The sequence below is a fragment of the Meles meles genome, chromosome 9 (assembly GCF_922984935.1).
Source record: "Meles meles chromosome 9, mMelMel3.1 paternal haplotype, whole genome shotgun sequence".
Lineage (NCBI taxonomy): Eukaryota > Metazoa > Chordata > Mammalia > Carnivora > Mustelidae > Meles > Meles meles.
This window is the reverse complement of record NC_060074.1, coordinates 69,528,530-69,545,462: the sequence shown is the minus strand read 5'-3', so window position 1 is coordinate 69,545,462 and position 16,933 is coordinate 69,528,530. Positions and strand designations below refer to the sequence as shown.

Below are 16,933 nucleotides of genomic sequence, written 5' to 3'. Positions count from 1 at the left end.
AGTCCATGCGGTGGAAGCAGTCTAACTCGGGTCCACACTCACATCTGACCAGATCCCTACGGTCAGAATTCCAAGCTGGAACCCCTACACTTAGGCTCATTGCGTGCTTTTGGCTGGGGCTTAAAGTATCCATTTCTGAATGGAATATCACTGTTTCTTTAAAGCTTACACATACTCTAGAGATCTGCTCGTGTCTCCGTACTTATTTAACAGAGACTACTACTCAGGCTGTTTTGTTTTCTGCTCATTCACAGATGAAGGTACAGAAAAGCCACCAGCAAGAAAATATTTACTGTGACACAGAGAGTGAAGAAACTGGCTGGCACCAGCTCAGGGAATATAAAATATTAACAACAGCCAAGAAATGTTCTACTTTGTGATAAGATGGCACCTTCTTTTAAGGATTTTCAAACATGAAATGTAGATTTAAAACCTGGAACGTCTGCAGTATAGGAAGGCAGATGTAGCCGACGCGGCTGGAGTCCTGCGGGACTTCCCCCACTCTTGGCCTCAGCCCACCCCTGAAGTCACCACAGCTTTCTGGACAGCGGCCATCCACATGTGCGGCTCTCTCGGGCATTGGCACTGCTCCACCTGAGGCCAGAGTGCTGGGCAGTCAAGGCCTGTAAGGGGTGACCTCCGCCAAAGAGGCAGGAGAGTAAGTAGGAAGATAAGTACACTGGCTTCCTAACCCTACACGGTTTCTTAGATGATTGCCTGGAAGACTGAGCCCAGCTGAAATCCTCTCACCACACTTTTATTGGCTTTCCTTCTTCCTTGTCTCACGTCCCCACTCCCTTACAAGGCTTCCTGGGGTCATCTTCAAAAAAAACACTTGCGATTAAATCCTAGTCTCTAGGTCAGCTTCTGGGGCAACCCAGAACAAGAGACTGGGTTAACCAGACATGGCTGTGTGAGTCCTGGGTTACACGGAGACCTCTGGGGAGGTGCTGGGCTGAACCAGTATTCTCAAAGGGGACTTCTGCAATAGGGACAGATGGCAGCTTATCACTTTCTGCTTTGCAGCAGACACGTAGTAAGTGTGATACCCCTTGGGTGACACATGGAAAGATTCCTTGTGTTAGTAAAGCATATTGGGTCTCTGAGGCCAATTCCACTCTATCGGGGGTGAGGGCGCTCGACAAAAGAGTGACCTGTGGCATGTCACTGACATGTCATCTGGTTTCTTCATCCCATCTGATGCAATTATCTTTCACCTGTCAGTCAACCTGATCCCTCCTTTTCCTATCCTCTAGAACACTTAATCACCCACTTACCCTTAACAGCACACAGCCTACGCTGTGTGGGCCTGCAGATGGGTCTCCATGTGTGGGAGTGGAGCACCATGTGCCATGCACTGGGCCGGGTGTCTCGACTATGATGCCTTGTTTATTCCTCACAACAGTTAAACAAGATAATTTATTTAAACTGCTTCACACGGAGCCTGACTCAAAAGAAATGCTTAATAAATTTTGGATATTCTTATTGATGGTAATATTAAAACAATCCTGCACCATCGTTGCTATTTCATAGGCTGAGGAAAATCAGGCCCAGAGATGTTCAGGAACCTGTCCAGGGGTCTGGCTAGCAAGCAGAGGAGTTAAGATTAGAACTAGTTAGTTTAATCACCTCTCTGTATATCTCTTTAATTATCATATGAAGTTGAAGTACTGCTTGCAAAGGCTCAGCAGGAAAATCAATTAAAGTGATAATTAAACCCACACAGGTTTTTTTTTTCAATCAGCCAATCTATCTATCTATCTATATATATATATATTTATATTTATCTATGTATATTGAGTCCAAGTCTCTAGGAAAATAGGAAATAGCACTGCTCTCCCTCTAACCTTCCAATTCCAATACTGGGGTCTGCTTGACCATCACCAGTGGATCAAATCCAATGCAGGCAGGGGCACCAACCCTCTTTCTCATTAGAAGAAACGTAAACAATCATCAGTTTTCCCCACTCTGATCCTCTGCCCCAATTCTGATTATAGAGTTCCTACCTCAGTTGGGGAAATGAAGTTTCTATCTCTCCATGGCTCTCCTTTGGTAACCACCTGATATTTTAATTCTTTTCAAAATGGCCAACTACCTGGTTCTGACAGTCCTCTCTGGGCCCCAGTCCCTCCCCAGCACCCTTCTGTGGCCAGGCCTGTTCATCAGCACATCTGGCTACCCTCTTCCATCACTGGGACTGACTCCCTGCCCGTCATGTGACCACTAGTTAGACCTCCTCAGCCCTTCATCCTACTAACCTGGGGGCCATGCTGCTCCAGTGTTCAGCCTCCTCCCATGTCCTGCCCAGCATGTCTGAACATGCCCTCAAGACAGTTACCGCGTCCAGTTTCCAGGTTTCCTCCTCTACCCAGCTAAGCACCAGCTGAAATCATGAACACTATCTCGGCACAGTATGTGTTTCAGTGGGATAAGCTGGGTCTGGTTATCTCCATTCATAAAAGTTGGTGTCAAGTAACCAAGTTAGCAACCATGTCAACAAAGCTACTCTGATGGAAGGCAGGGGACAGTGGACAAAAGACACAGACCTGGAGGTGCCCAGAGTCCGAGAGCTCCATCCCTGGTGGGGAAAATCCCCTGCAGGCAGTGTGGTGAGGAAAGCATAGCCTTGTAGACCTACATTCAAAACTCTTTTCTGCCAATTGTAGCTGTGGGTAGAATGATCCCAGGATGCACAAGATCCTCATTTATGAAATGGGCACCACCTTTCTTATAAGATTATTAGAAGGATTCAAAATAAATAAAATGATATGTAGACAGAGTTTGGTATGTTCTTGGCACACAGTAAATTCTCCATACATAATGGAAAAGATTATTTCTGACTTAGTCATATTGATATACATGTATAGGTTAACTACGTTTCTAAAGAGCAAATTATATTTTTCTATTATTTAAGGAACAGAGAATCTCTACATTCATTTTGTGTTAATCTTCAATTAACGACGGTTTTTCAACACTTAAATTCTAAGTTTCTCTGTCTCTCAGTCCGGATGTCAAGTGGTTTGAATGATCTGCAAAACACTTCAGCTCTCTGGGGGAGCTTGTATTCAAAGGAACCCTTCTGACGAATCCTGCTGCAAATCAAAGAATCCTTTTGTGCTGCTACTAATCACCCCTTAATTTGTCTGCTTTGTACATCTGAATTATGATATACTAAGTTTTCTTAAAGCAGGCATTGTCATATGAAGCGTTTTGTTTGTTGCATTATAAACATAGCTACCCTATGAGAATAGGAATGATGTTAAGAAAGCCAAAGGCTACACATCACTGATACCCGAGGTAAAAAATGTGTGCCTTGCAAATGTGTATACACATCTGCTGAAATCCAGCTTACACAAGCTATAGGTAATCTGACAAAATTTAAAATAGCTAACAATCATCAAAACAGACGTAAGAATTCTCTGTGATAAGTACATCAAGGTTTTTTCTTAACTCTCCTGTAACTTCAAGGGATATCAGATTTTTTTAGTAAGCATATTTAAATCATTTCTATATTAATGACTCAAGAAAAATTAACTGTCTCATAGCATGTCTACTATTTTGACCACACGTTGGGTTTAACATCAAGGAACAAATTGGTCCTTTAAGTGCGTAGACCCTGAAACATAAATTCTTACAAAGCAGATATTTCTACAATTTTTATTTTAGGTCTATATGCAGCACTTGTCCTTAAGTCTGGTAGTGCCTGGGTTTATTTCATGAGCTTTAATATAGTACTGGAATTTATTGAGTGTTCCAAGTCCTTTTAAAAAATAAAAATGTAAAGATATCTAAGCTCTGAATTTGTCAAGACATTAAAACTGCATGTGCTCTCTGAAGAATTTATTGCCGAGCACAAAGGCAAAATACTCCCAAGTCACATGTGTTTTTTCCTAACAGACAGCGAAAACGGGTTTGTTACTTTGACAGCACGTGGCTGGCATCAGGGTGCTGGACACAGCTTAACAAGATCATTCAAGCTGGCTGCAGGAAGTTTGGATGAGAATGGACCAGCATTAGCATTCTGATAACTGAATCAGAGAGGCCAGCTTCACTGCAGCAGAGCCAGTCCTGCATCCACCCAAACAAGGAATTAATGGCAACAAAACAAACCACAGCACGTGCCGGCCTCACGAAGGATGCTAACTAAACTCCTGGTCGGTCCCTAACCAATGGCATGACCTGAGCAGACAAGTCACAGAAGATGACAAACAACTACTGTAAGTTAGCAGCTTTCACATTTCAAGGGCTCATTAAATGGTCTAGAAAATGTTCCCTCAAGACAGCAATGTTCTCTGCCTGAAAGTAATGGGGGGAAATGAGAGTAAATGAGAGTGTCAGACAGGTTAAGACAGAAAGACAGAGAGACCATATGACAGAGAGACATGCCTGTCCTTCAAATTTCATAAACAAAACCCCAACATTTACAAACGTCTTTGATGTAGAGACAAAGAGAGGGCAAATAAAACCACATTTTACTTTAGGGGAAGTACCAATGAGAGATTGTTTTCCAAAACTGGAAATTTCCAAAAATTTCCAGAGAATGTCACAGAAACAGATGAGAGGGTGGATAACATCCACGTGCCAACAGCAGCCAGGACTCTGGGATCCCACGGAATGGCTGATCAATATGGATTGTTGAAGTCTTGCCATTCCAATACCACGCACATTTCCTGCTTTCTCTATGCTAGCACTGCCCTCTTGTGATAAAATGAGAACATTGCAGGCATTGCAACAGGCAGCGCTCCACTCTGGGCAACAAATACCTCCTTCAGGAATTAGTAAGGAAAAAGTACCAGAACTCCTGCTCTGTGGCAAGCTTTGTATTAAGTGGTTTATAGACTTTAACTCATTTAAGGTAGGAATTATCCCCAACTTATATATAATCTAACTTGCCTAAAGTCACACAGCAATGAAGTGGCAGAGAGGATTTGAAAAGAGGTTTGATTTTAACTGTGTTGTATTAGGTAAACACACTTTAAATAAGTATCTATTACAGAGATATAGAAGTTTTAATGAATTAATACATCATCTTATTCTGTATTTTGTAGCACGGACTCCTAGTCACTAAACAGCCACCAAAAATTCCCCTTTCACATGACTAGAAAAATACACTTTTGGGGTATAAATATTAACTATTAAACCTGATATATTTCTAGGACTTAAATATTTACTACCATGCCAAAAAAAAAGCCATTCATTTATAAAATCTGCAGAGAAAAACAAGACCCTACCTTTCTCTTTCTTTCTGAAACACACATTCACAGAATTAAGTATAGCTGCTTATTTATTGTTTCTGAGTTTCCTACTCACTGTATATCACTTGTTCCAATGTTCACTCCTCACCCAAAATCCATTCAAATATTAACAAGAAAAGCGTACACCCATAGCATTATTCATTCTAGTAGGAATGTAAAATCTCCAACTTTTAAGCCATTAAGTTAAATATGTAGCCAGGACAGGCAGGTTCTTGAGCACAAAGTTCAACTGTGGGCGTCTGAAGGCGTTTGTGTCCCGGTTAGGCGTAGGTAAGAGACTGAGCGTGGGGACAGGTATCAGTGGGAACTGGGAGGATGAATCCTTGATGGGATTAGTGCTGCCAAGTGGAAATCTACAGGAGCATGTGAGCCAGGTTGGATACTGTGGGTTGGTGGCATGGTCTGTGGGCAGGTCCCCTTGGTAAGCACACGGAGCTTCAAGGGGTAAGACAAAGAATAGCCAAGGCAGAAAAGGTACCCAGAAAATTGGAAGAGGTGCTTATGACAACTACACATGGACATGGGGTATGGGTGTTTTGAGAGAAGGTTTTGTTTATGGAGTAGTGGAAGCAATATAATTTACAGGAAGATATTTCCAAGGATAGTGGTCTCTAAAAGTTCATCAAAATAACAGAAATAGAATAGTCTGTTTTCCCCAAAATCCTCAGCACAAACACAGTTTCAAGGCCATAGCAAAAGAAATGAAAGCAATGTAGCACCTTCCCCTCAGGGAAGGTCTCTGAGAAGTAGGGCCCTTTATCTCTTTCTTCATCCGGAGGCTTTTGTCTTTCCCCGCCAGTCTGGATTGAAGCCTCAGACTGGGGGGGACACACCTGAAGGGAAAGTAGGGAAGCAGGACAGTGTTGGCTTGGGGCTCTGCTGGGAAAGGAGTGTGTGAGAGGGAGAGAAGTTGGTTCCAACCAGCACTCAGTAGGATTTTATACCACTGTCTGATGTGTCCTGAGTCAGGAGCAGACCCACGGGGCGATACAGAGTCTGTCTGCTAGGTCATGCCTCCTCAGCTGGCAGACTTGTGGTTTCTAAACTGACCGGGTGGACCAACTCCAGGCGAAACTGAGAGGTGAGCCATCCTCGCTCCCCACAGTCCAATGGCTTTTTGTCTTTATCCTCCCCTCCCAGGAAAGGACCTGAAGTTTATATTACCACTAAGTGGAGTGTTGTTTTTTTAATACTTTTCTCAAATGTGGAATCAGTAGCTCTCTTTGTCAGACTCTTAGGCACCAGTAATCCAAGGGGGCAAAGAAGGATCTATCCACCACCACCACCCACGGACACTAGAGACTCTCAGGAGCGAATGGCCACTGAAGACCCCTTGCAGACACCCAGGCAAGTGGCCGCACATGCCGGCTAAAGGTAAGGATGGCAAGAGTAGGGCATGGATTGGGTAAAGAAGTCATGGTGATTTCTAGCTCTGTGGGTCACCACTGTGTCATCTTAAGCAGACCACTCATTCACCTGGGACTTGAACAAGATACAATCCAGCTGGGTCTGCCTGCTAGGATGGCTCAAACAAAACAATGTAAGTGAAATGCTCTCTAAATGAGGAGAGTTACTGCCACTATACTCCTAGCATGCCACCAATGAGAAGGAAGTGTGAGTGACCCTCAACCTGGAGTCCAAAGAACTCAAGAAGAATCTGGCAAACCAACCATAAGGAAGGCGAGAAGCTGTGTTTTTTTAACCTAGTCTGCAAAAAAGTATAAAAGAATGATGAAAAAGGACAAAAGGTATTATCTTAAAGCAGGCAGAAAGGTAATAGAAATTTATGAGCCAAATAAAATATTTATGCTCTTCGTATTCTTCAAATTTATGTGTAGTTTTATCTTCCTATCACCATATAAAAGAAATAGGGTGATTTTCTTCAGAAAAAAATTCCATCAGATCAATAATGCCTAATAAATGTACGACATAAGAATACTATTTCAGAATCTGTGAAGGGTTGTCTTTCTTATGTGCTCCTTATTTCAATTACTGGCATCACCACCTACCCCTTCCTCTGAGTCAGAATCCTCACTTTCCTTCAGCCCCCATACATCCCATCAACACAAACTCCAATTCCGTCACCTCCACCTTGTACACAGGGCCTCCATCTCCCTCCCTTAGCATCCCTAGTACCTATCCCACCCTGTAACCTAGAAACCTTTTTGAAGAGATGGGCCACACTCATTTAACTGATGATCTAAAAGGTGGTGTAAAGAGAGCCCCACATCCCAGCAGAGCTTGTCTTATGGAGCAAACGTCTGCAAGATGGACTTGGAGGTGAGACGTGTGGAGCTCTGAGCTGGAATCAGGTGGATGGTTGAGGGACCCACAGGGGAAAAGCTTCACTTCACATTCATTATTACTTCTGGGTGGCACCTGTACAACCGTAATGGTCAAGGACTTGAGCCCCACAACCGCAAAGAACTGGCTCTGATACGTAATGGCTGTGTGGTCTTCATTTAGCATCGCCCTGTAAAATGACACTAATGATAGCACTAAAGGGGTAAGGGCCGTGTAGTTGAGCAGCCCATGAAATAATGCATGAGAAGTGGTTTTCACACAGCTACCTGTAGGGGCGCTCTATTACCACGATCTGTGTCTGCTCTTACCCCACCATTCCCACCCAACTAACATCCTACTGAGGGGTTAGAGGGCATCTCTGAAACTCAGAGATAATTTTTGGAATTTATTACTACCATCTCTGACTTCTGACTCTCAGATGAGAAGAAAGGCACACAGATCAGGGAGAAACTTGAATGAAAATGGAGGGGCAGGCTAGCAACAGCCCTACTCACTTTTAAAGATTTCACTCTTCTGGGCAGTTACCTCTTTTCTCTTTCCTTAATCCACTCTTAGTCTCTTTAACTTTTCTTCTTTTTCTTTTCCTGCCCTGCTTACCGTTTTTCCTGTGTGAGCAACAGGAAGAACATGAAATTTGGAGTTTGTCAGACCTGAATTCAAGTCTTCATTTGGCCACGTACATTTGTGTGGCCCAGGGAAATTTACACCTAATGTCACCCAGCTGTAAAACAGAGCGTGAATGCCGAAAGATGATGCACACAGAACCCCTAGCAAGTAAGCTACACTGAAGGCACTTAGCAAAGAGGCTTCTGGTCTCTAGGGGTAGCAATTTTAGGTCTTCCCTTGCTTATCCCAAGGCCCAAGCTCATTTCACTCCCCATTGGGGTAGCTGATGGTTAATTTTATGTGTCAGCTTAACTTAACTAGGGTTAAGTTAACTTAAGTCAACTTTACCAGTTGTTCAGTCAAACATTAGCCTACATTTTATTGTAATCTAAAGATACTGTTTAATATAAACAATCAGTAGACTTTAATCAAAGCAGATTATCCTCTATAATATGGGTCGGTTTCATCCAATCAGTTGAAGGACTTAAGAGCAAACATGTTTCCCTTGAGGTTTCCTAAAGAAGATGGAGTTCTGCTTTCAGACTGCAACATAGGAATGCTGCCTAGGTTTCCAACTTTCAGACTCAAGACTGCAGTATCAAGTTTTGCCTGATCTTCACCCTGCTGGCTTACCATACGGATTTCAAACTTACCAGTCCCCACAATCATGTAAATCAATTCCTTAAGATAGATATCTATCTATCTATCTATCTATCTATCTATCTATATACCCACCCATCTTCTATTTGTTCCATTTCTTTGGAGAACTCTGACTTAGAGACAGTACTATTCTTATAGGCTAATTCATTACCCTGATTTGGCCACATCACTAGTAGGCAGAGATCCAGAGCCCATTACAAGGCCAGCACAGGTGGAAATGGCTTTTTTGTTTCTCCCTGTCAAACAACTTGCCACAGGAGGAGAGTCAGTCATCTTGCTCATTCTCTTTAGCTTCTTCCTCCCAAGGGGTGGCAACCATGTCGTGCAGGTGACTGTCTGAGCTCGCTGGAAGCCTGGGCCCTCTTTCTCAGACTCCTCTCTGGAGGGTTGGAGGATGTAGAAGTCAATGAGCTTTCTCTTCTATATAGCTTAATGATGGAAATCGGTCCAGAAAACCCTCATTGGGCAATGTGCAGTGACATACACAGAGGAGGCAGTAAGGCAGCTTTGGTATAAAGTTAAAACTCTTAAAAACTTAAGACAAGACCAAACCCAGCTTAGGAAAATTCTCAGCATGTGTTTAAGGTCAAAACTACAGGTGAAGTGAAAGGTTAAGATTTTAAAAACCCCATAGCTAATAACAAAGTGTTACTCAGCTCTTCTTTGTGAGGACCCCGTGGTGAGAGAGAATTGGTCCAGGGCAATATTCCAGGAGACCCGGCCAAATCCTATTTTAATACCATCATAATCTCATGCCAGCTTTGAACATTTGATGTCTCAGCACATCCCTGCTGATGTTATTTATCATTCCTTAGGTACATCTCCTCTGCCTTTCTTCTTCTTCCTCTTCTCTTTCCTCCCTGTGTTTTCCTTCTGATGGTGTCCGTGATCAAAGGATGGAGGCTGATACAAAGCGATGGTCAAGCAAAGCTTTATTTCGTGCCAGCACCAAGAATCACACTGACCGGCCGGGGCCCTCTCCTTCGGGGAGAGCAATCCCCCACCCCCCAGCCTCACAGACCAAGCCTGGCCAATGAGATTGTAGCACACAGAGAAAGTTGCACAGTCATGCTAGGTCACACACAGGTGGCCAATTGAACTACAATTTACCCTATAGTAGCTGTTTGAACTAGCCTATCACTTTGGTCAGAATTGGCGCCTTAGTTTGGCACACAAAAGGCAGGGTTTACATTCTTTGGTGGTTAGAGAGATAGTATGTGTGCTTTGCTGTTTGGACGCCTCCACCTGGCCTGACTCGTCCTTGCTTCTGGGCTCTGTTATCTCCGCCTGACCTGACCCGTCCTTGTTGTATCGGGGCTCTTTTATCAGGGCCTGGTCGGCCATATTTTACTGGTTTCCCAGACTTGTTTCTAAGTAAGTTTCTCTGGGGGGACAGGGTCAATTTAAGTTCACTGCATAAACAACAAAATGTCTGTTCTACCGAGATGGGGTCGCTGTGGCTAATTAGGCCCTTACACCTTCCCTTCTCACCTTTCTCCCCCTTAATTCTCATCTTGCTCCCCTTTCCTCTCTTTCCTCAGCTTCCCTTTTCAGTTCCTCCCCTATCTCCATCATCCCCCATTCGGGACTACCCAGGGGAGTGAGGAGAACCATCCTCTACCAGGCCCTGTCCCCTCCACACCTCCACACAGGTGAGCCCTCATCACAGTGAGCATCGGGAACAGCTCTGAGCAAGGAGCCTGAGGGTTCCCACCAGGCCAGCAGTCTGCAGGTGGAAGGTGTGCAGAGATAAGAGACAAGGGGGAATCTGAAAAGGTGATGAACAGCAGGGCGAGGGAAGGTGCAGGAGTCATCACATTTTTTTTGAGTCAAAAGCGCAGAGCAGTGTGTCTAAGAGACTGTGTTCAGGTGACTGACTTCTTGGGTTTGAATCTCGGATCCCCTAATTTCTAGATTGTTACCTGGGGCAAGTTGTTTAACGAGTCAGGGCCTCACTTTCTTATCTGGAAAACAAGGACAGTAATATGAACTATAGGGTGTTGTGAGGAATAAAGGAGTAAATGAATACCTATTAGGGGCTTAGAACACCGCCCTGCACATAACAGATATCCAAGAAATGCTGGCTTGGTCTCAATTCCATTAAGAAACTGAGGCATCTTACAAGAATAAAAAACTCACCTCTCACCTTGAACCTCTGAACTCCAGGAGAAAACTGACTGTAAGAGAGGGGAAGGAGGGTAGTCCCAATAAGGCTGAAAGGCACAGGTCCCAGGCAGTTTTTTAATGGAACTTTCTATGCAGTGATCCACAGAAAAAGTATCTATGGGTTAAGCAGGACTTGGGTACTGGCGTGAGACTCTAACCATCCATAACAATGGGAATAATATTGGCAACTCTAGTCCAAATTCCAAATGCCCATTTTACCAACAATCTTTAGGATACTTTTTCATTTTTCAATGGTTGGCTGCCCATAACTCCAATATGCACATATGTTCCTATAAAATTTAGGGCATCATAAATGTTTCTCACATTTGAAGTGTGTTGCATATGAAAAAGGCTCAGAAGCACTGTCTTAAACATGGTATTTGGCTGGTAGGCTATTTGTCCCTCTAACTGATTTATAAATTTCTCTTGATAATTCTTTCTGACGTTATAGTTCACCAATTCTCTTCCTGCAGTTTTTATATGAATCCTGAATACACAGAAAGAAAACTCGGGCCATTTTCATACTGAGGCTCGAAGGTGGCATTTAGGGGCTGTCCTTTAAGATTCAAAGTTCTTGGCTCCAAATAGGAAAGTTCTGTACGTTTGGGCCCCATGAAATAAGGATGAGCAAGGGTCACTGCAGATGTGAAGGGGGAGTCTGCGTCCAATTTTAAATATTCACAAATGTTGTCGGGGGAAAAGAGACAAAATGAGTTCTATCTACTGGTTGTTAAGCTCCTCAGAGGTCACTAATGAAGATCAAGCATGCACATTCCACACTTTAGAAAGAAAATATATTATTGGCCCTTCCACATTTGATAAGATGAGGCAGAGAAACAGTGAGAGAGACAGAGAGAGATTTACAGGGATTGCATCAACCACATTTCCCCTGCACCACTGCAGTGCCTACAAGGCTGACGAGGGGACCACTTCTATGACAAAGAGAAGTGAGGATACCAGATAGAGGAAGGATCTCAGGAGAAACCTAGAAATACTTGATTCTCTGTCCCCTCTGCTCACATTTCAATTTATATGACAGAATTTATCACAATGCAATTGAGTCGTTTGCATTTCCCAATAGATAGCAAGCTCTTGGAGGGCAGGCATCGTGTTCTTGCACTTCATGTTCCAACACCTGTCACCTCACTCAAACCATGGAAGACATGCAGTATGTATGTTTGTTGAAGAACTTAATAAAAGAATTCAACAAACATTTGTCGGACCCCTTCCTATAAATCCTACTTAAAAAAAAAGAAAAAGAAAAGAATACAGTATCTTACCTGGTGACTGCTGGTTTCAGACACTTTGACATCCAAAGACCCTGCCAGGACAGCATACCAGTTTGTTCCAATATCACCCTGGCGAAATACTGAAAAAGAAACAGTAAGGTAAATATACCAAATATAAGCTGGTTTCGCCATATGACCACTGGTCATTGTAAGCATGACTTGGCTCTAGCACAGCTCTCCACTTTTCCTCTATCTGTTGCCATAAAAGCGTGGCATATTTCTTTTTTCCCCATGTGTCAACAAATCTATATCTATTTATTCTATGAATTGGAACTCTATTAAAGGGAACTGTTTTATATTTATAGAGTAGTAGTAAGGGATGATAACCCTAAATGCTATCAGATACTTTAAACTTAAGAATTCACTGATGTTTTATGTAATTTACCTTAAATACATTTCATAATATTGTGATTCTTAGAAAATAATTACTCTAGATGGAGTATGTATTAACAAGATTATTTGATCCAATAAAATACTAGGCTATCACCCCAATTTCCTGAAGCTACTTACATTAAAAGCAATGTATTTTTAGAATAGAATGTCCCCTTTTAAGCTAACCAATAAATAAGAAAAATAAAATCTGCTTTAAAATTTTTAACTAGTCTTATCACTGTCCATTTTCTTATTTGCTTTATAAATTCATTGCTTTTAGGCATTAAGAGTTAACTACTCTTTGGAAATGACTGTCATCAGGAATTTCTGAATCTGATTTTGCTTCACTTTTGTAATCTCAGAGAGAAAACATTTAGATATTTAGACAGAACCTTAGTTCTCCTATCATGTTAAGACCAGTACTTTGGAAAATCATTCTGAAACACTGGCTCAAAAACCTCCTACGAATCCAACTATCCTTTTAAATATCCTGGCTAAATAACTGGATTGAATGATCTGATATTTTAAACTTCTTTTCACAATTAGAGTCAGAGGTCAAGTGACTCAGTATAAAATCACATGACAACTCAGTGGGACAGTTGAATTCCGGCAGGGCTAGTGCTCCCTGCGTAAGAACAAGCTTCTAGGAGCCACAAGGATGACGAGCTGCTCTAAGCTCCCCAAGACATGCTGTGGAAAGACAAGAACAACAATGGCATCCTACACAGGTGCAGTATAAGCTTACGAGGAGAAACTGATGAGTTTAGAGCTGGCCTCTCTAGTAACTCCGCTATTCCTAGCCTTTGTAAGTGACTTAGTTTAGAATTTAGAGTTTTGCCTTTCATGAACTTCTTGGCCCCGAAAGACAGTATCACCTGCCAATCAATTTTACATTACAAAATGAATCATGGAAGATCAATTTTGAAAATGCCCTTTAAAAAACAGAAAGTAGAGCCTCATCCCCCAAAGAATGAAGTTTCTGATATCAGTAAGAAAAAAAATATATATATATATATATATAGATTTGAAAACAACATGTATGGATGACTTTTTAAATATGACTATGTTTGTATGTACACATGTAGGAAGACATCTTGAAGGATACAAAATGTTAATAGCAATTTTTGCATTTGGGGATTGTACATGATTTTTATTTTGCTTGTCTTCCAAATTTTCTACAATTATGTTTGACATAATTAACAAATTATGTTAACATAATTGTTACATTTTGTAACAAATTGTTACAAATGTAACAAATTGACAAAATTAAAAGCAATTATGTTTGACATAATTGTTGGTCAATTATGTTCGAGACCTGTTGGTCTCCCACTCAGAATCATAACCCCCCCCCGCCCTTATCTAAGTTAACATAGATTTTATACAAATTTCCACCCTCCTCCACAGGACTAAGAGCTCAGAGCATAGAGTTTCTTCCCTAACTCCAGGACAGCAGTCATGATCGTTCCAAACCCATTATCCCATTATCTCTGAAAGCGACTGGTTTAGATGAAAGTATATGATGTAATTCTGGCCAATGAAACAGGAAGTCTACTGGGGGACTTCTGAAAACAGACACAAGAAGAAATAGACCTTCAGGAGGATAGCTTTGTATTGTCATGTGATGGGGCTCAGGGCAGATTACACCAAAATATTCCAAAGTGGCATACTGATTATTTTGAATCAAAGTTACTTGAGAAATAGCCAGTGCAAGAACACTCTGACCCTCCTCTCTGACCCCTAGGAAACAGGAAGCAAGTGTTCCATGTGAAAGAAATGCTTGCTGCACCAAGAGGTAGATATCATTATCACAAGACATAGAGAATTCAGGACTGAGAAGCTATATAAGCAAACTCTGCTTATTTCTTCACTAATTAGTACCTAAGTCTAAGTTTCTTTGTCTTGTTGGTTTTCCACAAACTTACTGTTTCTTTATCTAAAAAGCATATAAACAGCCTGTCTTGGTCACTTCTTAGGTCCCATAACTGTGAGACCACCATAATGTATGAAATTTAATTTGATTTTTTTTCCCATTAATCTGTCTTATGTCAGTTTATTAGCCCAGCCAAAAGAACCATGAGGGGTAGGTGGGAATTTTCCCCTCCCAACACATACAATGCCTCTAATTGCTATAGCTGTCTTAGAATCACTTGGGTCAAGTCTGAGAACAAAAGTCAACACATGAGGATGCACAGCAAAACATATACAAAAACAAAATAGGAGAGAAATGTGACCTTGGTAATATCTCCAAGTCATTTAATTAACAAACTCTGAAGCCATTCTATCTCAAGACTTCTTGAATATGCGTAATGGATTTTCCCCTCCTTTTAGAACTAATAGATATCCAAGCCAGTTAGATGGGAGCTTTCTGTTACTGCATCATAAAAGTTTCTCAACAGATGGAAAAGCATTATTTTTTAATGAGAAAATAATTTTTTTGGTAATGTAGCTGTCACCCTCTTGTTTTCTTTCCCTGCCCCTTATTCCCACCTGAAATAAATGATATCACTCAGGTTAATTCAATAGTTAAATTAACTATTAACATTCATTAAGAGTCCTTTATCTTTATTTAATATCTACAGACTCACATATTTCTTGGGGTAAATAAAATAACTATTTGAGTTTCTAAGGATTTAGCTGAATATACGAATCAGTACATCCTTCCAGTTCCATCTTCCAGGCTATCCTGGAAGAACATTTACATGCTGTGAACAAAGTCAAGGAAATAGCCTACATGGAACTGAAAAAACAAAGTAAAGGGAAATGTCAACCTAATACTTTTGGTTGAAGCTCAAACATTTGGCACGTAAATACTCCATGTACTATCTCTCCCCATGGGATAACTACAAATTATCACAAACCATATGTGAAAATACACCCCTGGAGTTGCATTTCTTACATGTTATTCCTTTTTCCAGATTCTCATAATAACCACATAAACAAATCTGATGAAGGAGATTTGGGTGAAATTTCTCAAAAGCTTTAACTTCTTTCAGCCTTGTGAAGATTATATCCACATCTTCACTGGATCGTTCCAATGGTCTATAAAGGGGAAAAAGGCAGAAAAAGCTGTATCAATAAGGATTTACTTCAGTCAACATGCATTATGTTAATTAGATTCAAATTTTTGCAGCCATCCCAATTGCAAGTATTTCATTTCAAACATTTATACACCTATCCCCATCACAGGTATTTCTAGGCTTTTGTCAACCATTCATCTTAAGTCACAATTATTGCAGATGGTGTGATACTCTGATTTACAGTAAGGAATGCATATTTGCTCTCAAGTCAGATTTGATCAAACAAATCAAACAGACACACAGCTCCTAAAACTCTTGTGATTTCCTATATAAAAGCCATAGGGACATCTTTTGTTACTGTAGTTGATCTTTTGTCCTTAGTTCCTGAAGTGTTTCAGAGACATAAAGGTAGAATGGGTGTCTTGCTATTCATAAAAAGACCCTCTCTTTACAACTGCATTTATGTTACTAAGGTAATTTTTGGAAAAGCCCTAGGTAACCTAAGGATGGAGGCTTGTTGTCAAGGGAACCAACCATGTGATTAGAGGGTTAGAACTTTCAGCCCCTCTTCCTAACCTCTGGGGAGAAGTCTGGAGATTGAGTCAATCACTGAAGGCCTATGATTTAATCAACTATGCCTATATAATGAAGCCTCCATAAAAATTCCTCAACTGTGAGATTCAGAGAACTTGAAGTTGGTAAACATGTAAAGATTTGGGGAGCATGGCATGCTGAGAAAGAGCATAAAAACTCTGTGCTCCATCCCATACCTTGTCCTGTGCATCTCTTCTGTCTGGCTGTTCCTAAATTATATCTTTTTATTTAAAAAAAAAAACTTGCAATCTAGTAAGTAAACTGCTGTCTGTGAGCCACTCTAGCAAATTAAACCTGAGGAAGAGGTGGTTAGGAACCTATTTGATTCACAGCCCACTGATCAGAAGCACAGGTGACAATCTGGATTTGTGATTGGCATCTGAGGTGTGTCTGATAGGGCAGTCTCGTGGGACTGAGCCCGTAACCTCTGGGATCTGATGTTATCTCTAGGTAGACTGTGTCAGAATGGAATGGAATGGAATGGAATTGAGTTGAGTTGAACTATAAAAGACCCAGCCAGTGTCTCAGAATTGCTTGGTGTGGAAAACTCACAGGTCAGTGTCAGAGTGTTGGGTTACCACAGTAGTGGAGAGAGTGAAGGAAACATAGGTGGAGTGTTTCCTCCGCAGATGGCTAAAGTAGGAATCAGCCTCCAAGTCATGAGTTCAAG

At 41.5% G+C, this 16,933-nt stretch overlaps 1 protein-coding gene across 3 annotated transcripts in view; it reads right to left on the bottom strand.

Moving 5' to 3' along the window:
* The window catches only part of RAPGEF4 (Rap guanine nucleotide exchange factor 4), a 291,500-nt gene that overhangs the window by 217,456 nt on the left and 57,111 nt on the right, over positions 1-16,933 (bottom strand). For all 3 annotated transcript variants that reach the window (XM_046018583.1, XM_046018585.1, XM_046018584.1), the window contains 2 exons: positions 15,549-15,691; positions 12,272-12,360 (listed from right to left, as the gene is read on the bottom strand). In XM_046018583.1, the coding sequence (XP_045874539.1) occupies positions 12,272-12,360; positions 15,549-15,691 (232 nt within the window). The remainder of the gene's footprint in view (positions 1-12,271; positions 12,361-15,548; positions 15,692-16,933) is intronic.